The 26,699-nt window shown below is 45.1% G+C and overlaps 1 protein-coding gene across 4 annotated transcripts in view; it reads right to left on the bottom strand.

Moving 5' to 3' along the window:
• The window catches only part of TRPC1 (transient receptor potential cation channel subfamily C member 1), a 205,611-nt gene that overhangs the window by 89,782 nt on the left and 89,130 nt on the right, over nucleotides 1-26,699 (bottom strand). For all 4 annotated transcript variants that reach the window (XM_029615475.1, XM_029615478.1, XM_029615476.1 and 1 more), the window contains exon 8: nucleotides 5,837-5,976. In XM_029615475.1, coding sequence (XP_029471335.1) covers nucleotides 5,837-5,976 — 140 coding nt within the window. The remainder of the gene's footprint in view (nucleotides 1-5,836; nucleotides 5,977-26,699) is intronic.

Here is a 26,699-nt window from a genome sequence, read left to right as displayed (position 1 = left end):
TCTTTAGTCTTTCCTCATAGGGGAGCTGTTCCATTCCCCTTATTTTGGTAGCCCTTCTCTGTACTTTCTCCATCGCAATTATATCTATTTTGAGATGTGGCGACCAGAATTGTACACAGTATTCAAGGTACGGTCTCACCATGGAGCGATACAGAGGCATTATGACATTTTCCGTTTTATTCACCATTCCCTTTCTAATAATTCCCAACATTCTGTTTGCTTTTTTGACTGCTGCAGCACACTGAACCGACAATTTCAATGTGTTATCCACTATGACACCTAGATCTCTTTCTTGGGTTGTAGCACCTAATATGGAACCCAACATTGTGTAATTATAGCATGGGTTATTTTTCCCTATATGCATCACCTTGCACTTATCCACATTAAATTTCATCTGCCATTTGGATGCCCAATTTTCCAGTCTCACAAGGTCTTCCTGCAATTTATCACAATCTGCTTGTGATTTAACTACTCTGAACAATTTTGTGTCATCTGCAAATTTGATGATCTCACTCGTCGTATTTCTTTCCAGATCATTTATAAATATATTAAAAAATAAGGGTCCCAATACAGATCCCTGAGGCACTCCACTGTCCACTCCCTTCCACTGAGAAAATTGTCCATTTAATCCTACTCTGTTTCCTGTCTTTTAGCCAGTTTGCAATCCACGAAAGGACATCGCCACCTATTCCATGCCTTTTTACTTTTCCTAGAAGCCTCTCATGAGGAACTTTGTCAAACGCCTTCTGAAAATCCAAGTATACTACATCTACCGGTTCACCTATATCCATATGTTTTTATTAACTCCTTCAAAAAAGTGAAACAGATTTGTGAGACAAGACTTGCCCTGGGTAAAACCATGCTGGCTTTGTTCCATTAAACTATGTCTTTCTATATGTTCTGTGATTTTGATGTTGAGAGAACACTTTCCACTATTTTTCCTGGCACTGAAGTCAGGCTAACCGGTCTGTAGTTTCCCGGATCGCCCCTGGAGCCCTTTTTAAATATTGGGGTTACATTTGCTATCCTCCAGTCTTCAGGTACAATGGATGATTTTAATGATAGGTTACAAATTTTTACTAATAGGTCTGAAATTTCATTGTTTAGAACTCTGGGATGTATACCATCCGGTCCAGGTGATTTACTACTCTTCAGTTTGTCAATCAAGCCTACCACATCTTCTAGGTTCACCATGATTTGATTCAGTCCATCTGAATCATTACCCATGAAAACCTTCTCCATTACGGGTACCTTCCCAACATCCTCTTCAGTAAACACCGAAGCAAAGAAATCATTTAATCTTTCTGCGATGGCCTTATCTTCTCTAAGTGCCCCTTTAACCCCTCGATCATCTAACGGTCCAACTGACTCCCTCACAGGCTTTCTGCTTCGGATATATTTTAAAAAGTTTTCACTGTGAGTTTTTGCCTCTACAGCCAACTTCTTTTCAAATTTTCTCTTAGCCTGTCTTATCAATGTCTTACATTTAACTTGCCAATGTTTATGCTTTATCCTATTTTCTTCTGTTGGATCCTTCTTCCAATTTTTGAATGAAGATCTTTTGGCTAAAATAGCCTCTTTCACCTCATCTTTTAACCATGCCGATAATCATTTTGCCTTCTTTCCACCTTTCTTAATGTGTGGAATACATCTAGACTGTGCTTCTAGAATGGTATTTTTTTTTAACAATGACCATGCCTCTTGGACATTTTTTACTTTTGTAGCTGCTCCTTTCAGTTTTTTTCTAACAATTTTTCTCATTTTATCAAAGTTTCCCTATTGAAAGTTTAGCACGAGAGCCTTGGATTTTCACACTGTTCCTCTTCCAGTCATTAAATCAAATTTGATCATGTTATGATCACTATTGCCAAGCGGCCCCACCACCGTTACCTCTCACACCAAGTCCTGTGCTCCACTGAGAATTAGATCTAAAATTGCTCCCTCTCTTGTTGGTTCCTGAACCAATTGCTCCATAAAGCTATCATTTATTCCATCCAGGAACGTTATCTCTCTAGCATGTCCCGATGATACATTTACCCAGTCAATATTGAGGTAATTGAAGTCTCCATTATTACTGCACTACCAATTTGGTTAGCTTCCCTAATTTCTCTTAGCATTTCACTGTCATTCTCACCATCTTGACCAGGTGGACGGTAGTATACCCCTATCACTATAGTCTTCCCCGACACACAAGGGATTTCTACCCATAAAGATTCAATTTTGTATTTAGTCTCATGCAGGATGTTTATCCTGTTGGACTCTATGCCATCCCGGACATAAAGCGCCACACCTCCTCCCGGGTGCTCCTCTCTGTCACTGCGATATAATTTGTACCCCGGTATAGCACTGACCCATTGGTTTTCCTCTTTCCACCATGTCTCTGAGATGCCACTTAAGTCTATGTCATCATTCACTGCTATACATTCTAATTCTCCCTGGCATTATGTAGTGTCGTAGGCTGATACGGGGCTTTAGTTAAGAACCCAAAGCATGGAGCAGTGTTTAGGCGAGGGCATTGCGTGTAGGTTCTATGTCAGTATTGATGGAATCGATGGCGGCATAGAAGCGGCCTCTAGGGTATCGTCAAATATATAGATGAAAAAAAGTCGATGGCCCGGGCAGAGCAACGATAACAGTGACGGAGGCACTGACGGCATTGGCGTAGGTATCGATGGAAATGATGTGGCATCAAAGAATCGAATAGACATCATTGGCATCGGGAAATTGATACCGGCATCGACGGAATCGATGGCCACATCGATAGGAACGATGAGGACACCGATGGAAACGACGTAGGTGTCGACGGCATCAGTGGCACCGACCTGGGTGTTGACAGCATCGATGGAATCGACCCGGGCATCGACAATGGCGTGGACCTGGGTATCGATGGAATCGACCCGGGTATTGATGGCATCAACCCAGGCATCAATGGCACCGACGACACCAAGGTGTGCATCGATGGCATCCACCCGGGCATCAACAACCGATGGAAATATCAGCGCCATGGATGAAAACATTGATGGCATTGAAAGAATCGATGCGGGGATCGATAGCATCGACGGAAAATGGGGGGAGGGGTGTCGATGGCATCGAAAAAGGCAGGACGGCCTGGATGGGGGTACCGACGGTAGTGATGGGGGTATCAACTGCACGAAGGTACCGAGGTATGAATTCGACAGAGGACCTGGCAGCAACAGTAACCATGGAATTCCCTATCCCACTAGCGCTAATAACCAGGCAGAGGGTCACAGGAGGACACTCGCAGGCTATGTGGGGCTAACTTTGAAAACATAGGGAGAGGGAAGGCCGCAATTCGATTGGTAGGCCGGGAAAACCGTAGTGAGGTGACAGGAACCGACCGAAAAACAGGGCATAGTACTCACCGAGCGTTGATTAAATGTACGCGAATGGAGACCGTGCAAGGAAAAAGCATTTGTGACGTAAAAGTTTAAGTGTTTCCATGAGAAAAAATTGTGAGAATTTCTCACAGAGCTCCTAACCACTATGCTTACTGCAGAGTGGAAAAAAAGAAGACTGAGGGGAGACACCTGTGGTCACAGGGATAATTGCAGGCTGAGCATGCTCAGTGCACTCAGTGTGCCAGTGTCAGTCAAAGCTTTATAGAAACTTTGACAGAAAAGTTTTCCGTAACAGGGCTCCGCCACTGACATCACCCATATGTGAAGACTACCATCCTGCTTGTCCTGTGAGACTTTATATTCCACACACATCCAACTGCTATTGAAGGGATTCTTAACCTCCTGGTTGCCGCCCTGCTAAACAGTTAATTCTTTCCCTCTACTCTCACTGGATTCTTTTTATGTAAACTTTGTCCTGCGCATAAAGAATAAGCAGCAGAGAAAAAGGGCAAAACTACTGCCTTCCCCCCCCCCTCCTTTTTTTAACCATTGGAGAGGAAAAACAAAAATCAACTGAGGAAGAGGGGACTGGGAGGGGGAAGGGCAATTACCCTTCTTTTCCAGAACATTGCAAGTGCCCCCAAGTCCAGGACTGTTCAACTGAGGGAAAGAGTATATGGCTTTCACCTCAGAAGCTGCCTATCCTCAATAAAAGTTTCTTCTTCTTTATCCAGTCTAACCATCTCAGTCCACAGCATAGGATGCTTGCCTACCATCTGCTGGAGACAAAGAATACTGGCAGGCTACTCAGCATGCATGCATATAAGGGGTTGGTGGCATATAAAGGTTGGTGGCGTGCTGGGCATGCCCTTTTGAGGGATGCCATGTTTTTTCAGTATATTAGCATATTTTAGTTACATATTTATACAGAAAGAGCCATACTTCATGGGAATCTTCTAGCATTCAGTTATTCTTTGTATATTATAATGTGTCTTGGACCTGTAGTTATTATAGTTCACACATTTAAAACTTTGACGGGGGTGTTCCATGGCGGGCTCCCTCTGATGGTGTCACCCATCTGAGGACTAACATCCTATTATCCTGGGAGAACACCTGTTAAAAGTAAGCAACTCTGCTTTACAGCATTTAGTGTAACTGGGTTTAAAAAAGGTTTGGATAAGTTCCTAGAGGATAAATCCATAAACTGCTATGACAGTAATTAATTAGCAATAGTAGCTTGTGATCTGTCTAATGTTTGGGTACTGGCCAGGTACTTGTGACTTATATTGGCCACTGTTGGAAACAAGATACTGGGCTTGATGAACCCTTGGTCTGACCCAGTATGGCATATCTTATGTTCTTATGACATCAGCGAGTCTGTTGTTCTCTGTTTCCATCTTCTACTTTGTAAGCATAACCTATTCATCTGGACTGATCTGACTGGATGAAGAAGAAAATATTTCTTGACTAACTTTTGGAATCTATACTCCATTCATCAGGCCAAAACAGAATGAGCAGGTAAAAGCCAAGGGTGTTGTAGCCCAAAAATACAATCGAATGTGACAAAGGGTAAGGAAACTCAGGGCCCTCCCTATTAAGTCCTTTTATGTTGGTGTTCATAAAGGTCATACCAAAGGGAAAGTCAGAACTATCCAAGAACATTCAACATTAAAATGATCAGACATTGCAAAACATACTTAAAAGGGCTGTTTCTTTGTGGGTCTTTTCATCATTCTCACACATCACTTCCCTCCTTTGACACCACTAGGCAACTGTATCTTTTGTGTTTAACTGCTCATTTTGTTTTGACATGATGGAATATTAGTTCCTAGTCAAGAAATGTATTGAGTTAGTCCAATAAAAAGGTATATTACCTTATATTTTTTCTGTTAATCTTTATTTCTGCATATTCAAGTGGATTACAATGGTAACCACACTATTGTATGAAAGTGCAAAGCAGGGCTGTTATGCCCTTTTGAGGGATGCCATTTTTTTCAGTGTATTAGCATATTTTAGTTACATATTTATACAGAAAGAGCCATACTTCATGGGAATCCTCTAGCATTCAGCTATTCTTTGTATATTATAATGTATCCAGGACCTGTAGTTATTATAGTACACACATTTAAAAATAGCATTTGTTATCATTAAAAACATATTATCACATTAACTCAGTGAATGGTATGCAAATCTATCTCATGCATACTCATTGTGGCAATCTTGAAAACTAGACTGGCTATGTGTGCCACATGGAGAGGGTTGGGAAGCATTGCATTAACTTGATACTGAATGCACTTTGTAATGTAATGAAGTATTATTGTATTCTATAATACCACAAAGCCTACAAAATTAGTCCTGTCATTCTCTCTTTAATCATACTCTTACTTTCAATCAATCAATCAATCAATAAATAAATAAATAAATAAATACATGTATTGAGATTAGACATGCTACAAACTGATATAATAAGCCATTACCTTGCTATGAGCCACCACTTTGAGTGCAAAGGTTGCCAAATACAGAGAATTCATGACAAAGCTCAGCTGATTGCGAGACTCTTCTAAGAAATCTTCCAATCCATCATACCAGAGTCTCTTAACATCTGACCATACCATTCCTAAGAGAGAGATTTATTTTAGTTAATTAGTTAATTAAAGCAAAAATATAGCATTAGGAAATTTACAATTGCACATTTACCATCTTATACATGTAAGTAGCATATAACAAATACATAAAATTAGATAATAGTAAATGAAAACAGAGTAATGCATAACTAACAATCATAAAATAAATTAATAAAATAAATTAATAAGATGCTAATATGCACATCATTCTAAAACTCTCATAGCTATTTAGTTAAAAAGATGAAATTATTACTTACCTTATAATTTCTTTTCCTCTAGAACAATGAGGCCAGTCCATTACACATGGGTTGTGCACGCTTACCAGCAGATGAAGACAAAGATAAACAGACTCGCTGATGTCACTCTTCGTATAGCCTTGTGCTAACACAAGTCTGCCAGAATGTTTTTGCAAACGCTAACTGTGGATATCTTTGAAAGCCAGATAATATTTAAACTGGAACATATATATATATACTCAGCTATGCCCCCTTTTCCTTCTTTTTTTTTTTTAAACTTCCAGAAGGCCAAGAAATCAAAGGACTAGTGGAAAACAGGGAAAACCACCACAAAAACAAACCAGGCAAGAGATGAAACTCCCCCCCCCCCCCTTTTTTTTTTTTTTACTTACCCAAATGTAGATATCTGCATGCATTCATTCAACTCTTCTTCACAATAAAGAAATTAGCAGCATTGGGAGAGAGCATGGACTGGCCTAACTGTTCTAGAGGAAAGGCAATTATCAGGTAAATAGTAATTTCACCTTCCTTTATTGGGATGCACCAAAGCTATTCCTTGTATGGGTGGGAAGTTGCATGAGCCCCTCGCAACACTTCCAAAGGAGACTTCCTCCCTAACTCAGACATCCAAACGATAGAATCTTGCAGAAGTATGCAATAACAACCAGGTCGCCACCTTACAAATTTCTAGTGGAGAGATCAGCCGAAGCTCTGCCCATGAAATAGCCTGTACTCTCATGGAATGAGCTCTGATCTGCTTCGGTAAGAGTATTCCAACTTCTACGTACGGCGCTGTGATCACCTCCTTGATCTAACACGCTACTGTAACCCTGGGCACCACTTGAGATGTTCAGACCTCCGAAACTCATTAGTGACCTTCAGATACAATAAAATATGTTGCTGTACATCCAAAGGATGCAGAAACATATACGCCTCTACATCCTGCTGCTTATACAAGAACGGCAAGGATACTGCTTGATTCATATGAAAACCTGAGTCCACCTTTGGCAGAAAGGAGGGCACCATGCAAAGCCTTACCCTATCCTGAGTAATCATCAGAAAAGGCTTCCTACAAGAAAGTCCCTGTTACTCTGACACCCTACGTGCTGAACAAATGGCTACCAGGAATACCTTCAAAGTGACAAAGCACAGAGACATCCTCTTAAGCAGAACGAACAGAGATCCTGCTAAAAAGGAAAGAAATAAATTCAGATCGAACAAAGAAACTGGGATTTACAGTGGCGGCTGAATGTGCTTAATATCTCATAAGAAATGAGACACATCAGGGTGAAAGGATATAAAACAACCCTGAATCTTTCTTCAACAGAGAGGGCCCCCACCTGTACCTTCAATGTACTGAAGGCCAAACCTTTAGATAGACTCTCCTGCAGGAAATCCTGCAACATCAAGGCCCAGTCAGGCAAGCACCAATGCTCAACATTCCAATCCTCGAAGACTAGCCACAACTGAACAAAGCCAAAGAAGTGGAAAACTTCCTGGTCAAAAGCATAGACTACGGCCAGCAAATAACCTTTCTTCATCATATGTGCCCTTTCAAAGACAGACCATCTGTTAGCAACAGATCCCTTGGCAACCTTGTGTCCCAGTGCAAATTGCTAGTTGTGTTTTGTGCCTCACTTGTGTCTTGTCTGTTCCTATCTTGTTTCTGTGTCTCCTTGGTTGCCTTCTTGTTGCCTTGTTCCTTGCCCTTCTGACCCTTGTTTCCTGTCCCTGCCCATGCCCTGCCTTGCATGCCTCTTTAGTTCTGTATGTTTTGTTAGTCTTGTCAGCCTGGCTCCTGACCTTTCCTGTCTGCTGCCTGCCCCGACCTCTGGGTTGGTATTGATTCTGCTGTCTGCTGCCTGCCCCAACCTCTGGCTTGGTATCCATCTTGCTGTCTTGCACTGCAACATTTCCTGGGTTTTGTGAATTACTACAGGCAAATTATTTCCAACTACTCCTAATTGGCAGTCCCCCTGATCGCCCTTACAAAGAAAGGAGTCGACACCAAGAAGTGGTCTGCAGATGCCACTCGAGCTTTTGAACAACTTAAGGAACAGTTTACATGGGGTCCCTGCCTGCATCACCCAGATCCAATAAAACCTTTCATCCTGGAGGTAAATGCTTCCACCCTTGGAGTAGATGCTGTCCTCTTACAGCATAACCCCAAAGCCCAAGTTGACAACATATGACACCCTTCGCCTGTTCCCCAGCTTGGTACCTTGGTCTGGCTTAGTTTTAAGAATCTGCAGTTTAAGATGCACCCTGATTCATGCGGCCTTCGAGTGGCAACTAGGCACAAGCACCTATAAACTCGTTTCCCACATCTCTATGGATATATAATGTCTTCCATATCTCCTTGATGAAGCCTATACTTCTTTGTTAGCGAAGCCAACCAACCCTCCAAAAACCTGAAATCAGCGAGGAAGATACCCAATTTGAGGTGGAAGAAATTCTAGATTCCTGCAGGTCCGGAATCAAGTACACTCTCATCGACTGGAAGAACCTGAGAAGAATTCAAGGGAACTTACCACCAATCTAAAAGTTCCCCAGCTGGTGGTGGAATTTCACCACAGGTTCCCCTGGAAGCCCAGTGCAAAAGACTGTATTTTTACGTCCCTCACCTCTGATCCAAAGCAAATCTGGCATAGTTTCCGGCAGCATGGTGTTCCAAAGACCTGGGATATAACTTCCTGTAACTCTGGACTTCCTTTTATAGGCTCCCTAGCCAGGACTTTCTGTGGTGCTGGCTGATGCCATCACATCTCCCATCAGTATATAAGGACGTCTTTGCAATAAGCCAGCGTCTCAGCAACAGGTTCCCTAGCATCCTTGTGTCTCAGTGTGTGTTGCTAGAAGTGTTTGTGCTTTGCTTGTGCCTTGTCTAATCTATTCCTGTCTTGTTTCTGTGTTTCTTGGTTGCCTTTCCATTGCCTTGTTCCTTGCCCTTCCGGTCCTTGTTCCTGTTCTTGCCCATACCCTGCCTTGCTTGTCTCTTTAGTCCTGATTGTCTTGTTAGTCTTCTGTCCTGTTCGTCTTGGATTGATTCTCTGGATTCTGACCACAGCCTAGCTCCTGACCTTTCCTATCTGCTGCTTGCCATGACCTCTGGCTTGGTATCGGTTCTTCTGTCTGCTGCCTAGCCTGACATCTAGCTTGGTATTGATCCACTGTCTACTGCCTGCCACTTCCCTTGCTTGGATTGGACACTATCTGGATAGCCCCAGGGACCCATCTAAGTTCTGCCAGCCACCAGAGCTCAAGGGCTCAACCTGTAGGGGAAACGGCTGGTATAGGCGAAGCTCCAGTTGGTCCTGCCTACGGGCTTCTCTGCCAGCTGCCAGTTTGGGCCTAGCAGGTTCACTTGTTAGGCCGTGTCAACCACACTGCAGTCACAAGGGACCATTTTCTCAATCTATGTTACAGATAGTGCCTGAAAATGAAAATGGCAACCCAACAATGCAAAACATAGATACCACAGGTGTTCTTCTCACTAGGAATTTTAAGATATGCTTCCATCAAATCTAAGAAGGTAAGGAATTCCTCTTTTTGACTGCCATGACAACCGATCTCAAGGTCTCCATTCTGAAATGGGTAACTTTTAAGAAATCGTTTACTTATTTCAGATCCAGGATATGGCGAAATTAACTTTTCCTTTTTTGGAATCACAAAGTAAATAGAGTAACACCCTAGTCCTTTCTGGCCTTCCAGTACTGGAACAACTGCCTTTAATCCAATAACACATTGAAATCGTCGGTTCAGTGTGCTGCGGCAGTCAAAAAAGCAAACAGAATGTTGGGAATTATTAGAAAAGGAATGATGAATAAAACGGAAAATGTCATAATGCCTCTGTATCGCTCCATGGTGAGACAGCACCTTGAATACTGTGTACAATTCTGGTCGCCGCATCTCAAAAAAGATATAATTGCGATGGAGAAGGTACAGAGAAGGGCTACCAAAATGATAAGGGGAATGGAACAACTCCCCTATGAGGAAAGACTAAAGAGGTTAGGACTTTTCAGCTTGGAGAAGAGACGACTGAGGGGGGATATGATAGAGGTGTTTAAAATCATGAGAGGTCTAGAACGGGCAGATGTGAATCGGTTATGTACTCTTTCGGATAGTAGAAAGACTAGGGGACACTCCATGAAGTTAGCATGGGGCACATTTAAAACTAATCGGAGAAAGTTCATTTTTACTCAACGCACAATTAAACTCTGGAATTTGTTGCCGGAGGATGTGGTTAGTGCAGTTAGTATAGCTGTGTTTAAAAAAGGATTGGATAAGTTCTTGGAGGAGAAGTCCATTACCTGCTATTAAGTTCACTTAGAGAATAGCCACTGCCATTAGCAATGGTTACATGGAATAGACTTAGTTTTTGGGTACTTGCCAGGTTCTTATGGCCTGGATTGGCCACTGTTGGAAACAGGATGCTGGGCTTGATGGACCCTTGGTCTGACCCAGTATGGCATTTTCTTATGTTCTTAATAAGTCTTTGAAGAGTGGACAACACTGCGGTTTTCTTCTCGGTGGACTGACAAGGGGAAACCTTAAAAGCATTGGGAGAATTCCAAGGCATAACCATGTTGCACAATCTCGAGTACCCACTGATGCATTGCTAGCTGGGCCCACCTATGATAAAATAGGGAAAGATGTTTGCCTATCTCTGGTGTTGTGGTGCTTACAGCCCCCATCACAGACATGAAAGTGGTGAAGAGGCAGTGAAACATTTTTTGACATGTCACAAATGAAGTCATTATTCTTGTTCTCCTAAGTTTTTGATCAAAGGCAGTTTTTCTAATATCATTATAGCTTCAGCCTTGTATGTGTTTTTCTAGACAAACAAAGATGCTGAGCTACAAGATTATAGAACATTTCTGAACAGTTACGAGACCAGCTGACATTCCATCTAATTGCAAGCTATAGATAACATCATTTACATCATTTAGATACAAAGTGAAAATAATTAGCTTGGAAGCTGAGAACAAATAACCATATATCCATTCAGATTATTTGTTTTATAATAGAAAATCAATCATACATTTTGGCAATTATACAACCTAGTTTAGGGGTGGACAAAGCAAAGGTAGAAATGCTATATACATGTTGCGCTCAGAGGTGTGGGCCCTTGGTCCGGCGATGTCCGTTTAGGCCACCGTCGGTAGGCGAGGCCGGTCCTCGGGATTGCAGGTAGGATTGAAGAAGATCTGGATGCAGGCGCCTCCTGCCGGTCGTGTTGTCCAGATAGCTGGCCCCTCCAGCAGGTCATGTAAGCAGTAGCTGACGCCTTCAGCTGGTTGAAGAGCCAACCCCGAGGATTCCTCAGAAGTCCTAGTCAGTACCCAGGAGCTAGAGGGTACTGCCAACAGTCCAGTGATCAAGAGCCAGGAAGTTCCACAGCCAATCAGAGGTCGAGTGCCAGAGAGTTCCACAGCCAGTCCAGGGGTCAAGAGCCAGAGATATCCGCAGCCAATCCAGGGGTCGAGAGCCAGAGATATCCGCAGCCAGTCCAGGCGTCGAGAGCCAGAAGATACGTCAGCCGGTCCAGGAATCAAGCATAGGGATAACAAGCAGGAACCAGGAGCAGAGACAAACTCAGGAGCCAAGAAGCCAAGGCAAGGTCTCAGGGTTCAGACCTTGCCTTAAATAGTCACCAGCAAGTAAGATGCAGCAGGAAGGGACCAGCCCACTTCCTGTGAGTATCTCTTTAAATTCCAGGCCATAGCCGCCCGCGCGGCCATAGCAGACATCAGGGGGCGGAGCTTAGCCGCGCGGGGAAGAACGCCGCGGCCATCTTGGGGCAGCAGCGGCTGCTGCCACTGAAGGAACCCTCGACGCCAGCCTCAGCGTCGGTGGTCCGTCCGGGTACTGGGGTAAGTGGTCGGTCCCGGTTTGCCACGGCCGGTAGTCATAACAATACAGTTCTCACTGTGTTTATCTGGAGGTGGCAGATCCCAACAAACTGTCCTTCTTGAAGCAAAAGGACTAATAATGGGAAAAGGTATAAGACCTCTGTCCCAAAAACTCCCAGGTCTGCCAAAATTTCCTGGAGTACCATATACAGCCCCAAAAGTCTAATGGACAGGAAGAAGACCTGCTGGATTGTGCCAATTGTCCTGCTCCTCGTTTTCCCCCAGCTTTCTGGTCCTGCCTTATGAGTTCCTGTTGTGTGTGAGTTCGGTCCTTGGGCTTCCCTTTGCTCCATTGACTCATTGCTTGATTCTGGACTTGGACTGTTTGCTGCCTGCCTCAACCTATTTCTGGATTCTAGACTTGGATTGTTTGCTGCCTGCCTCAACCCAATGCTGGATTCTGGACTGGACTGGTTACCGCTTGTCTTGGTCGCCTGTTTAATTCTGGTCGCTGACTGCTCGTCAATTGTCTTCACTCCAATCTACTTTCCAAGGTAAGACTGTTAGTTTCTTCTGGTGGATCCAAAAAAATCCTAACAGTTTGCTGAGGCCATGGATCTGGTAGATCTAACAGCCTTAAAAAGCCATTCCTGGCCTGGCGACCCAAGTTCAGCAACAGCAAGGAGTTCTGGATCAAGTGACAGGGATTCTTGAAATACCTGCAGCCCGAATGGATGCGCTTGCCATAACCTTGCCAGCACTGACTCCTCCCAATTCATCCACAAATGCAATTCTTCGATTGCCCCCTCCTCATTTCAATGCAGAGGTTTTATTAACCAGTGCAAAATGCACTTCTCACTCCAGGCACTACTATTTTCCACTGACAAAACAAAGGTCATTTTCATTCTTTCTTTGCGGGAGAGTTCAGCTCTAGCTTGGGCATCTCCATTTTGGGAATGAGATGATCATTTATTGGACAACTTGGACCAGTTTCTTAGAGACTTTCGTTTGGTTTTTGATGAAGCAGGACATTCGACCTCTGCAGCCTCTGACCTATTACAAATTCATCAGGGCTCTCGCTCTGTCGGAGAGTATGCGGTTCACTTTTGGACTCCGGCTGCTGAATTTTGGTGGGGAGAGGATAGTCTTATAGCCATTTTTTGCCAAGGACTATAAGAATCCATAAAGGACAAGGTGGCTGGACAAGAACTGCCAGATTCTTTAGAAGAATTGATCTGGCTGGCAATATGTCTGGATCTTCGGTTTCAGGAAAGATCCTGGGAGAGAGCCGCCCTTCACCATCTGGTGTGATTAGCACTTATGTTTCAATGCCCAGTTCTTCCCACCAAACGTCAGGAATCGTGGCCCTCCTCCGAGGAACCCATTCAAATAGAACAAGTCAGGATTTCGCCTGAAGAATGACAGCAACATCGGCAACATAATATCTGTCTATATTGTGCGGAGTCAGCCTTTATGCAGCTTTTGTCCCTTTAAACCGGGAAACTCTTGGACCTAGGGTTGGTAGGAGAGGCCACTCTGGGTCATTCAGCTCCCTCTCCGCAGATTCTAATTCCTGTAAGTCTTTCCATAAATACAAACCTGATACATCCTCAAGCTTTCCTAGAGATGGGGGTGGCTGGGAACTTCATTGAAGAAAGTACTGTACAGCAGTACCAAACTCCCACTGAACCTCTGAGAGTTGCTCTTACACTATCTTCTATTTCAGGGGAACTCCTGGCAGAGAGGAATTCCCAAATTACAATACCGCTGACTATGAATACCGGCCTTCTATATCTCAAAAAAGATACAGTTGCGATGGAGAAGGTACAGAGAAGGGTGACCAAAATGATAAAGGGGATGGAACAGCTCCCCTATGAGGAAAGGCTGAAGAGTTTAGGACTGTTCAGCTTGGAGAAGAGACGGCTGAGGGGGGATATGATAGAGGTCTTTAAGATCATGAGAGGTCTTGAACGAGTAGATGTGACTTGGTTATTTAAACTTTCAAATAATAGAAGGACTAGGGGTCATTCCATGAAGTTAGCAAGTAGCACATTTAAGACTAATCGGAGAAAATTCTTTTTCACTCAACACACAATATGTTATGCAGTGGACCCTTTACCCGGAGAGAGAGACACCCACCTGAGGAATCAGGTGCCTTAAGCCTCCGGAAGGTGGAAGTCCTGGTACTGCAACCCCTCAGTACCCTTCGCTGGGCCTCAGCAGAACAGGGTACAGGCCGGAGACTATCAGATAAAATGTCCAAGTTCCAGGCAGGGGTCAGGAGCAGTGTACCGAAAAGGCAGCGTGTAGTCCAATCCGGATTCAGGGCAGGCAGTGAACAAGGCGAGGTTGGGGTCCAATCCAAGGTTCAGGCAGGCGGCAGGCAAGGCGAAGTTAAAGTCCAATCCGAGGTCCAGGCAGGCGGCAGGCAAGGCAAAGTTAAAGTCCAATCCGAGGTCCAGGCAGGCGGCAGGCAAGGCAGGGTCAGTATACAGTCCGAGGTCCAGGCAGGCGGCAGGCAAGGCAAAAAAGGAACAAGGCAGGAGTCAGCAGGAAACCAGATAGCACAGACACAGCAACGCACTAGACCTGTTGTGAAGGCATCTGTGTCTTCACGGAGGGAGTTTAAATCTCCCTCACCGCTGACGTCCATTTCCGGGGCCGACTTAGTCTTCGCGGCCCAGCCCCTTTAAGGGGCGGGGCCAGCCGCGGCTCTCCCGATGCTGTCTTCTGACGGCAGGACGCCGTCACGCCGCAGCCCGTGCTCCGCCGACCCCCGGAAGAGGAGTCCCGTCCAGCCTGCGGGGAAAAGGTAGGGAGGCCCGATCGCATGCGATTGCGATCGGGCCTCACAACAGTACCCCCCTTCTTACGCCCCCTCCTGGACGGACCTGGCTTTTCTGGATGTGCAAGATGAAATTGATTGAGTAGAGTTTTATCCAATATATTGACAGCTGGTTCCCACGAGTTCTCCTCTGGACCGAACCCTTCCCAAGCGATCAAATACTCCCATCGCCTATGATGGTGACGGATGTCCAGAATCTCCCGAACTTGATAGATGGTGTCTTCTTCAGAAACAATAGTGGAAGGTGGAGGTGGTGGTTCATGAAAGGGGGAAGAGATCAGAGGTTTGAGCAGCGACACATGGAAAGAATTGTGGATCCGGAGAGTAGATGGGAGCCGTAGTCTGTAAGTTACGGGACCCAGGCGTCTGCAGATGAAGAACGGTCCGATGTACCGAGGAGCAAGTCGCATGGACGGAACCCGTAGACGTAAATGACGAGTAGACAGCCAAACTCGATCTCCCGAATTGAACTGTGGAGCAGGTCTACGATGTCTGTCAGCCATACGTTTGGCCGCTTCAGCCGCTCTATGAAGCCGGGCATTGGTGGTCTCCCAAAGGTCACGGAGTTGCTGCGCCGAGAATTGAGCAGCCGGGGAATCCACAGAAAGCGGTAGAAGTACCTGGGGTCATGGCTGTCTTCCAAAAACGACTTGAAACGGTGATTGTCCAGTGGCTGAGTGTATATGGGAATTATGAGAAAATTCCGCCCAAGGTAGAAGGAGAGCCCAGTCATCTTGGCGATGATTCACAAAAAGACGTAAAAACAATTTTAGTCCTCTGTTAACCCGCTCCGCCTGGCCATTGCCTTGCAGGTGAAATGCAGTCGTGAAGTCCAGTTGGATGCCAAACTTCTTGCAAAGTCCATTCCAATATTTAGCCGTAAATTGAGGTCCCCTGTCCGAGGTAATGTGGAGTGGAAGTCCATGGAGACGGAAAATATGCGTCGAAAATAGGTCCGCCAGTTCAGGAGCAGAGGGCAACTTGGGTAAGGGCACAAAATGGGCCATCTTAGAGAACCGATCGACAACCACCCATACTACCTGGTTCCCACCAGATAGTGGAAGGTCCACAACAAAATCCATAGAGATATGCGTCCAAGGTTCTCGAGGAGGTGGAAGGGGCTGGAGGAGGCCCCAGGGTCGACCAGGTAAAAGCTTCTGCTGAGCGCATTTCGGGCAAGAAGAAACATATGCTTGTACATCTTTCTTCATCTGCGGCCACCAGTAGTAACGTGATAGAAGTTCCCAAGTTCTTGTTCTTCCGGGATGTCCTGCTGACAGTGAATCATGTGCCCATGAAAGCACCTTCGGACGAAGCCTGAGGGGGACGACCATCTTACCAGGGGGTATTGTCTCGGTAACCACAAGCATCAGCTTGGCAGGGTCGATGATGTAATTAAAAGTCTCAGGAGAATCTTCAGTCTCATAAGATCTAGAAAGAGCATCAGCCCAACCATTCTTGGTAGCGGGACGGTATTTGAGTATGAAGTCAAACCGTGAAAAAAATAATGACCAGCGGGCTTGTCGAGGATTGAGCCGTTGAGCCTTGTTAAGATACTCCAAATTCTTGTGGTCCGTATAGACTGTGATGGTATGTTGGGCCCCTTCCAGCCATTGCCTCCATTCTTCCAAGGCCATCTTGATGGCCAACAATTCCTTGTCGCCAATACCGTAGTTTTTCTCGGCAGGTGAGAATTTTTTTAGAGAAGAAGGAACAGGGGAGTAATGCCCCACGGACCGAATGCTGACTGAGGACTGCACCGACAGCTATTTCAGAAGCATCCACCTCCACAATGAAGGGTCGGTTGGGGTCTGGGTGATGAAGGCAAGATTCCTGAAGAAAAGCGAGTTTGATCTCCTTAAAAGCTTGTAGGGCCTCGGGTGGCCATTTCTTTGTGTCTGCCCCTTTCCTGGTCAGAGCAGTAATGGGTGCTATAATGTGTGAATAATGTGGAATAAAATTCTGGTAGAAATTAGCAAAACCCAGAAATCGCTGGATGGCCCGAAGTCCCGTAGGTTGTGGCCAGTCCCGAATACAAGCCACCTTCTCTGGATCCATCAGAAATCCCGTGGTGGATACAATAAACCCTAAGAAGGGTATCGACTGTCTTTCGAAGAGGCAGTTCTCCAGCTTCACGAACAATTGGTTCTCTCTTAATCGCTGGAGGACCTGTCTAACGTCCTTACGATGGGTAGCCAGATCCTTAGAATAAATAAGGATGTCGTCCAAATAAATAATCACCTGTTTATATAACATATCCCGAAATACCTCATTCATAAGGTTCTGGAAGACGGCAGGTGCATTGCATAATCCAAATGGCATTACTAGATATTCGTAGTGACCATTACGAGTGTTAAAGGCGGTCTTCCACTCGTCCCCTGGTTTGATTCGAACCAAATTATATGCTCCCCGCAAGTCCAGTTTCGAGAAAACTTTAGCATCGTGTAATTGGTCTAGTAATTCAGGTATCAGAGGAAGGGGGTAACGATCCTTGCGAGTAATGGCGTTAAGACCCCTGTAGTCAATACATGGTCTTAACGACCCGTCTTTCTTGGGTACGAAGAAAAACCCCGCCCCTGCCGGAGACGTGGAAGGACGGATGAATCCCCGTGCGAGGTTCTCCTGGATATAATCCGACATGGCCTGAGATTCTGGGCCCGAAAGTGGGTAAATCCGCCCCCTAGGAGGAATGGTGTCAGGGAGCAAATTGATTGCACAATCGAATCTTCGATGACAGGGTAGGATCTCCGCTTTCTCTTTAGAAAAAACGTCCATGAAATCGGAGTATTGGGGTGGTATAGCAATTTTAGTGGCAGTGATCGGAATAGCAGATTGATGTGTCCATTGAATACAAGTCCCATGGCAGTCTGGGCCCCATGCCGCAATTTGGAGAGTTCTCCAATCAATGGTAGGAGAATGTCGTTGTAACCAGGGCAGACCCAGTACCACTGGGTGGATGGCTTTTTCCAAGACGAGAAAGGTAATTTCTTCATGGTGCAATACTCCTGTGGAGAGGAGTATAAGTGCAGTGCAGGAGGTAATCCGTCCCGGGAGGTTCTCCCCATGAATGGACGAAACAAATAATGGTGTCTCCCGAGGGAGTGTCGGAATCTGTAATTGATGGACCAGTTCCGCCAAGATGAAATTTCCCCTGGCACCGGAATCAACCAGGGCCTGGGTGGAGAAAGGCCCTGCATCACCTCGAAGAGTCACAGGTACTACAAATTGAGGAGCAAGATTACTCCCTAGGGTCTGCCCCCCCCCAAGACACCTAGGACCGGTAGTTTCCCGGGCATTCGGGACACTGAGCAAGAAGGTGACCTCGGTTGCCGCAGTATAGGCACAGCCCCATCTTCCTTCGTCGCTGTTTCTCTTCCGCTGTCAGCCGGCTCCTACCCAACTGCATAGGCTCTTCTTTTGTCTCCGTCGGAACTTCAGCCGTACCGGGAGTCACCAAGGGATGGGAAAAATTAGGAGCCAAGGAAAACATTCGGCGAGAGGATCTTGCTTCTTTGGCCCTCTGTTGGATCCGTCGGTCAATACGGCCCGCCAGGTCGATCAAGGAATCTAGATTCTCAGGAAGATCTCTACCCGCAAGTTCGTCCTTGATGCGAGGGGGATAAGCCTTCCAGAAAAATGCCCCTTAGGCAGTCTGGTTGCCATCCTACTTCCGAAGCCAGTGTATGAAATTCGATGGCAAAGTCCACTAAAGTACGGGGCCCTTGACGTAGGTTTAGTAGTTCGGATGAGGCGGTAGCTGATCTTCCTGGCTCATCGAAAACCTGGCGAAATGTGGCAACGAATTTGGACAAGCCGCTCAATATGGGATCCGTCCTTTCCCATAGGGGAGATGCCCACGCCATAGCCTTCCCGTCGAGCAAGGAGATGATAAATGCGGTTTTCGTCTGGTCGTTGGGGAATTGCTGTCCTTGTAATGAAATCCTAATGAAGCACTGGTTAATGAAGCCTCGACATAACTTGGCCTCCCCGGAAAAGCGAGGGGGAGCGGGCAGATGAGAAACTGAGGCAGAAACACTAGGCGGAGGCGGTGCAGGAACAGCGGCTTCGACTCCATGGGATGTTTCCAGGTGCCGCACTAACCGATCCACCGTAGCTGTTAGTGCCTCCAAGCTCAGTTGCTGCTGTTGTTGCTGCTGACGCTGCTGCATCAGCTGCTGGGCAAGGCCCGGAATTGCCTGAAGCCCAGACAGATCCACCGGGTCCATGGCCTTCACAATCTGTTATGCAGTGGACCCTTTACCCGGAGAGAGAGACACCCACCTGAGGAACCAGGTGCCTTACGCCTCCAGAAGGTGGAAGTCCTGGTACTGCAACCCCTCAGTACCCTTCGCTGGGCTCAGCAGAACAGGGTACAGGCCGGAGACTATCAGATAAAATGTCCAAGTTTCAGGCAGGGGTCAGGAGCAGTGTACCGAAAAGGCAGCGTGAAGTCCAATCCGGATTCAGGGCAGGCAGTGAACAAGGCAAGGTCGGGGTCCAATCTGAGGTCCAAGCAGGCGGCAGGCAAGGCAAAGTTAAAGTCCAATCCGAGGTCCAGGCAGGCGGCAGGCAAGGCAGGGTCCGTATACAGTCCGAGGTCCAGGCAGGCGGCAGGCAAGGCAAAACAGGAACAAGGCAGGAGTCAGCAGGAAACCAGACAGCACAGACACAGCAACGCACTAGACCTGTTGTGAAGGCATCTGTGTCTTCACGGAGGGAGTTTAAATCTCCCTCACCGCTGACGTCCATTTCCGGGGCCGACCTCGTCTTCGCGGCCCGGCCCCTTTAAGGGGCGGGGCCAGCCGCGGCTCTCCCGATGCTGTCTTCTGACGGCAGGACGCCGTCACGCCATGGCCCGCGCTCCACCGACCCCCGGAAGAGGAGTCCCATCCAGCCTGCGGGGAAAAGGTAGGGAGGCCCGATCGCATGCGATCGCGATCGGGCCTCACAACACAATAAAGCTCTGGAATTTGTTGCCAGAGGATGTGGTTAGTGCAGTTAGTGTAGCTGGGTTCAAAAAAGGTTTGGATAAGTTCTTGGAGGAGAAGTCTATTAATGGCTATTAATCAATTATACTTAGGGGTAGATTTTAAAAACCCTTGCTCGCGTAAATCCTCCTGGATTTACGCACGCAGGGCACTTGCGCGCTGGCGTGCCTATTTTGCATAGGCCGCCGGCACACACAAAGCCCCGGGACTTCGTAAAAGGGGCGGGAGGGGGCGTGTCCGGGGGCGTGGTGATGGTTCGGGGGCAGGCCGGGAGGGCGGTCCTGAGTCCCCCGGCACTGCGGCCTGTGCCAGGGGATGCTGGGGCGGCAGGCGTAACTTGCCCAACAAAGGTGGGGGGGGGGGGATTTAGATAGGGCTGGGGGGGTGGGGTAGATAGGGGAAGGTGGGGGGACGCCGAAGGAAAGTTCCCTCCGAGGCCGCTCCGATTTCGGAGCGGCCTCGGAGGGAATGGAGGCAGGCTGCGCAGCTCGGCACACACAGGCTGCCGATTTTGCGCAGCCTTGCGCACGCCGACCCCAGACTTTATAAGATACGTGCGGCTACGCACGTTTCTTATAAAATATGGTGTACTTTTGTTCGCGTGCGCGTATGTTTTGAAGATCTACCTCTTAGGGAATAGCCACTGCTATTAATTGCATCAGTAGCATGGGTTCTTCTTAGTGTTTGGGTAATTGCCAGGTTCTTGTGGCCTGGTTTTGGCCTCTGTTGGAAACAGGATGCTGGGCTTGATGGACCCTTGGTCTGACCCAGCATGGCAATTTCTTATGTTCATCACAGATCTGCCCTCTTCTGAAGGAAACAATACGATTTGGGGAATGGTTGATCACTTTTCAAGGATGGCCCACTTGCTTGCCCTCCCTGGACTACCATCTGAACCAGAGTTGGCACGATTGTTTGATCAGCATGTTTTTCGACTACATGGACTTCCTCATCACATCTTATCTGATAGAGGAGTTCAGTTTACTGCACATTATTGGAAGGGTCTTTGTAAAAAAAATTCAGAATTCAACTTGATTTTTTCTCAGCTTATCATCCTCAATCTAATGGATTAGTGGTGCAAACTAATCAATCACTTAAAACCTTTCTATGATGTTATGTGAACCAGCATCAGGATGATTGGTTCTCCTTACTTTTATGGGTTGAGATGTGTCATAATAATCATGTTAATCAGGCTACAGGGACATTGCCCTTTTATCTGGTCTTCGGACGACATCCTCGAGTACCAACATGTCCGGCCGTCAATCTCACTACCCAAGAATTACTCAAATTATGGCAGAATATTCATCAGCTTCTGGAGTGGGCTGCAGCTTGCGCTAAAAAACAGGCAGACAGGAAGCAACGATCGGCACCACAGTTCCATCCAGGAGAACTGGTATGGTTAAGTACTCGAAATCTCCGATTTTGAATGCCCTCATTAAAATGTTCTCCTCGATTTGTGGGATCATTTCCAGTTGAGAGACAAATAGGAAATATCACATATAGTCTCAAACCACCGTCCACATTTCAAATTCACGATGTATTTCATGTATCTCTTCTTAAACCTGCAATTCTGTCTTGGCTAACTAGGAAGCCAAAACAATCTTCACCTACAATATTTGATGATGACACACAGTATCAAGTAGACGAGATCTGGAATGTTAGAAAAGGAAGAAAAGAACTACAATATCTGATCTCCTGGAAAGGTTATGGCTCAGAGGAAAACTCTTGGGAGCCCGCCAGTAATATTCAAGCTCCTCTACTTATTCATGAATTCCATCAACTCTTTTCATTTAAGCCCAGGCCTTGGAGGCAGAGGAAGGGACATTGCATGGGAGGTACTGTTACGAAACGACCCAATCCTTGCCTGTCCACAGCATTTCCTCAGCACGGCAATGGCTGCTGTCGGCAGCAGCAACGGCTCCCTCTGAGAGAAGCGTGACATGAGGCGTGTTCCATTTTGGTCCCTCCTTCCTGCCAAGCTGAACGTCCCCGCCGGAAGTCTCCGCGAAAGGGGTCAGAAGCAGTCAGCATTTAAGCGGCAGTTTCCTGCAGCTCTTCACTTCAGCAATGTTGCTTCTACTGGATTGTGCTGATTGTCCTGCTCCTTGTGTTCCCCCTGGTTTCCTGGTCCTGCCTTGTGAGTTCCTGTTGTGTGTGAGTTCTGTCCTTGGGCTTCCCTTTGCTGCATTGACTCACTGCTTAATTCTGGACTTGGATTGTTTGCTGCCTGCCCCGTCCCATTGCTGGATTCTGGACTTGGATTGTTTGCTGCCTGCCCCGAACCATTATTGGATTCTGGACTTGGCTTGTTTGCTGCCTGCCCCAAACCATTGCTGGATTCTGGACTTTGTTTGCTGCCTGCCCCAACACTGTCTGATTTTGGACAGGATTGGTTACCACTTGCTTGTTCGATTCTGGTCGTTGACCGCTCATCAATTGTCTTCCCTACAATCTCTGTTCCAAGTTGACTTATCTTCTGATGGATCCACAAAAATCTTAACACTGCTTCTGTCAATACTTTCATAAGTGATGCTGTAGAGGGGTTAGTAGGAAAAGTTTGTGTTTTTACACATTAAATTAAGATGTACAACAGGACACACACGCCTGATGTCAAACCAAATGATTTGTCATCTAAGGATGCTTGAGGAACGATCAAGTTCTTAGCAGTAACATTCGATGCAAAAAAGTGCAGAGTCATGTATTTGGGATGCAGAAATCCAAGGAAACAGTATGTCAATGAAGTAAGGGGTAAGACCTATGAATAATGAGATCAGATGATCTCAAGGTTGCAAAACAGCAATAAGACAGTGGTCAGAATCAGAGGAATGTTATGATGCATAGGAAGAAGTATCTGTAGAAAAAGGAGAAAATGCCTCTGTACAAATGATTGGTGAGACCTAATCCGGAGTAGTGTGTCCAGTTCTGGAGACTGTACCTCCAGAAGGATGTTGATAGAGTACATACAGTCCAGAGAAATGACACCAGAATGATGTTGAGTCTGCATCATAAACCCAGTGAGATAAAACTTAGGTCCAGATGCACGAAAGGGTTTTTCCTATTTTATGGTCATAGTATGAAGCTCAAAAGGAAGTATACTCAGGAGCAACATGAAAAAAATATTTTTTTTATAAAAAGGGTGGTGGATGTATGGAATGACCTCCCAGTGAAGTAAAACATAAATAGAATTCAAGAAAGCGATGATCTAAGATGGCTGACACATAGTCTGCAGTGTGAACACCGTCGGGCAGAACTCCCAATAGAATTATCTGATATTTCGTTTTTTTCCTGAATGGGAAGGAAAAGGAAACCACGAGCTGGGAATTTCCCTGCAGTACCTGCTCCTGTTACCTTGACTGGCTTGATGGATGTGCACATTTTGCGAAGCTGTATCCGCTACATTAATTGTAACCGTAACTTTAGAACCGGATAAAGAATGGCTATTAAAATTGTATTTCCGTCATAGAACTGAGCAGTTTCTGCATCACAAGGTCAAAATATTTCCAGATGTCTCCAGGCAGACTCAAAAGAAAAGAAGACAGTTTCTATTAATGCGCACACAAGTTCAACAAATTGGGGGAGTATTTTTTTCTTAAGTTCCCATGCAAATGCATGATCAAATTCCAAAATAAATCTTATGTTTTTTATGATCCTCCCCAACTTACTCAGTTTTTGGTTGGGAAAACACAACCTGCTGTACTTGATGAGAATCCTTAGGCATAATATCGTTGCTAAATCTCATTGTATAATGGCTGTTTTTGTGACTATTGCTATTTCTTCATAAATATCTTCCTTAGGTTGAGAGATGGATCTTCCTTATTTTGAGGACTAGAATTTAAAGATTGAGAGAAAATTGTAATGTAGGCATGGCATATGTTAAAAATGTTTCTTTGATTAATTCTGGTGATACTCTCATATCTTTTATTATTTTTTCTGTTAAGATGTAATGTCTTGTTTAATTAAAAATTGCATAAATAAAAAATTAAAAAAAAAAAAAGAATTCAAGAAAGCATGGGATAAGTTGCAAAGAGGTGAGGGGAAAGCCAGAGATCAATAGGAGTCTATGGCATAGCATCAGGAATTAAATGAGCAAACTAGATGGACCATATGCTTCTTATTTGCCATTATATTCTCCATTTCTGTTTATGGGAAAAAATATTTAGTTCATCTGGGTCTTAAAGATTTAAATATGTATAACCTGAAAAAAAAAAAAAAGAAAGGAGGGGATACATTCAAGTACCTCAAAAGACATAAATAATGTAGAAATATCAAGCATTTTTCAGAGGAAAAGAAATTCTAGGACATGATATGAGGCTCAAAGAGGGTAGACTGCAAAGAAATATGCCTTTGCAGAAAGGGTAGAAAAGATATGGAGGTGCTGAAGGCACAGAGTAACAGAATTGAAGGAAATATGGGTTAGGTACAGATGATTCTTGGTTATGAGGAATTGAAGATAAAGCTGTATATTAACTGTGGCCTATGGTATTGCAATAGAAAGAAAATTAAGCAGACAAGACCTCACAGCCCTCATATTCTGTGTTTCCAAGCATTTGTTAGTATTAAAATAAAAATTGAATAGGAAGCAGTCTTCAAGGATAACTTGCTTTATTTATTTATTTATTTATTTTTTGTTTTTATATACCGATCTTCCTACATTAGATGCAAATCAAACCGGTTTACATAGAACAATAACTTACCAAATGGCATTACATGAAACAATTAACATTTAAACAACATTAAATAACATTGTCAGGAGAATAAACCAATTATACAAATTGAATTAAATGGTAGTCACAGTGAACTTTTGAAGTCCTTATGTTGATCTTAGTTAGATATAAGGAAGCAAGATAGGTGAAAATAAATAAATAAATGAGGCGAAAGTGACTGAGGGACTCTTTAGGGGAGCCTGAATAACAGTGAAAGACTAAAGACAAATCAAACCAAATATGTGAGAGAAAAATAAACAGAGAGGTGTATCTAAAGAAGGAGGGCATGTTGTAAGTTAATAAGAGAGTTCTGGAAAAGCAAGCTTGAATAACCAAGTTTTAAGTTTTTTCTTAAACGAGATTGGGCAAGTCTCTTGTCGGAGTTCAGGAGGGAGAGTGTTCCAGTTAGAAGGATAATTATAATGCATAAAGATTATTACTGTTGTTACACTAATTTGTGATCACCTTCATCCAAAGAATCAGTAAACCTATACCAGGGACTGTATAGGCAAGCTGTATTAACAAAAAGATGATAATTCTGTGATATGGAAATATTTATTTTTCAAGTCAGTTACCAGAACTGTAGCCATTTAAAATAATTATGCTGTCTAGAACGCTTCCAAACAGTTGTATCACTTGTGTACAAAATGTCCTTGATTACTGCAAAAAGAATCAAATATTACTTCTGGATACAGAAGCCTTAGGTGAAAGATAATTTTTCTTAATTAGTTGACCTGTAGGGGGTCACTTTTCAAACTGTCTACAAACGTTGCACCAATTTTTAAAGTGAAAGTAATTTCTTCGGGCACCAGGAAGATATCATGGCGATATTAAGTGGGAGGTCCCGAAGAGAAAAAAAAAGTAAAGAAAAAAAAATTTAAGTCGGCCGGCGGCTGTAGGGTCGAAAACCGGACACTCAAGTTTGCCGGCGTCTGGTTTCCAAGCCCATGGCTGTTGCGAGCTCAAGAACCGACGCCGGCAAAATTGAGCGTCGGCTGTCAAACCTGCTGACAGCCACCGCTCCGGCTGAAAAGGAGGTGCTAGGGACGCGCTAGTGTCCCTAGCGCCTCCTTTTGCCCGTTTCTACCACCGGGCCTCATTTAAATACTGTATCGCGCGCACAGGCGAGTGGTCTGTGCGCGCGCCGGGAGAGCGGGCGTTCGCTCGCCCTCCCGCAGACTTTACTGAATCGGCCTGCTAGTTGGGATACTCAGTGGCACAGCCTCAGCTAACTTCAGACCTGCTCAAAAAAGCACATATACCATTAACACCCTCCGTCCCTCTACCTACCCCCTCCCTCAATCTCCCTAGGATAGGGGATTTGACAATATGATACAGCACAGAGGAAGGAACAAACAGTATTGCTAATAGCTCTGTCAGAAGGAGACAAGCCCAATACCAAATTAGATGGAACTGAGAATATTACCGTGGGCTCTGACATGGAGGCTTTGAATGTTTCCCAAATGCTCATAAATAACTTCCTTCAGTTAAACTGAGTACCACAAGCCAGATTTTCTAATTGCATCATATCGTGTAGCAAGTTTCTCCATTCTAATAGGATAGAGGTGTGGTAATGCGCCATACTGCCAAAATAACTTTCTTCCCCACCAGAAAAGCTTTCTTTATACATTTTCTAAGACCTTTGTCTCTAAGAGCTACAATGAGGAAGGTACAGATTGTTCAATTAGATTTCCCAAATAACAAAAGATCTTCTATATCAGGAAACAACTCTAAAATGCATGAAATAGGGTACCTTCCACATTCTTACATCTCAGACACCTGTCAGTGTCTGTGATCTGCAATTTGAAAGCCCGAGACTGGGTAAAAATTTGAACTGTACTTCCCTATATATCACAAATTTAGTAAGTTCTCCAATTCCGGAGAAAAAGCATGTCAGAGATTCTGGCGTGAAAGACATGCTTGGGTCCCCACTCCACCGTTCAGCAAGTTGTTGATATTGGGCAAGAGAGTCTGACAACCATTCCCTGTATGTACCAGGATCAGTCCAGGACACCTGGGTTGTGACTCCGCACCAGTAGATGGAGACAGACTAAAACTTGTGGGCGGAGCCATATATGCCCCTGCGCCAGTC

This window comes from Rhinatrema bivittatum, chromosome 9 (assembly GCF_901001135.1).
Source record: "Rhinatrema bivittatum chromosome 9, aRhiBiv1.1, whole genome shotgun sequence".
Lineage (NCBI taxonomy): Eukaryota > Metazoa > Chordata > Amphibia > Gymnophiona > Rhinatrematidae > Rhinatrema > Rhinatrema bivittatum.
The sequence above is the reverse complement of the archived record's forward strand: the minus strand, read 5'-3'. Positions and strand labels throughout refer to the sequence as shown.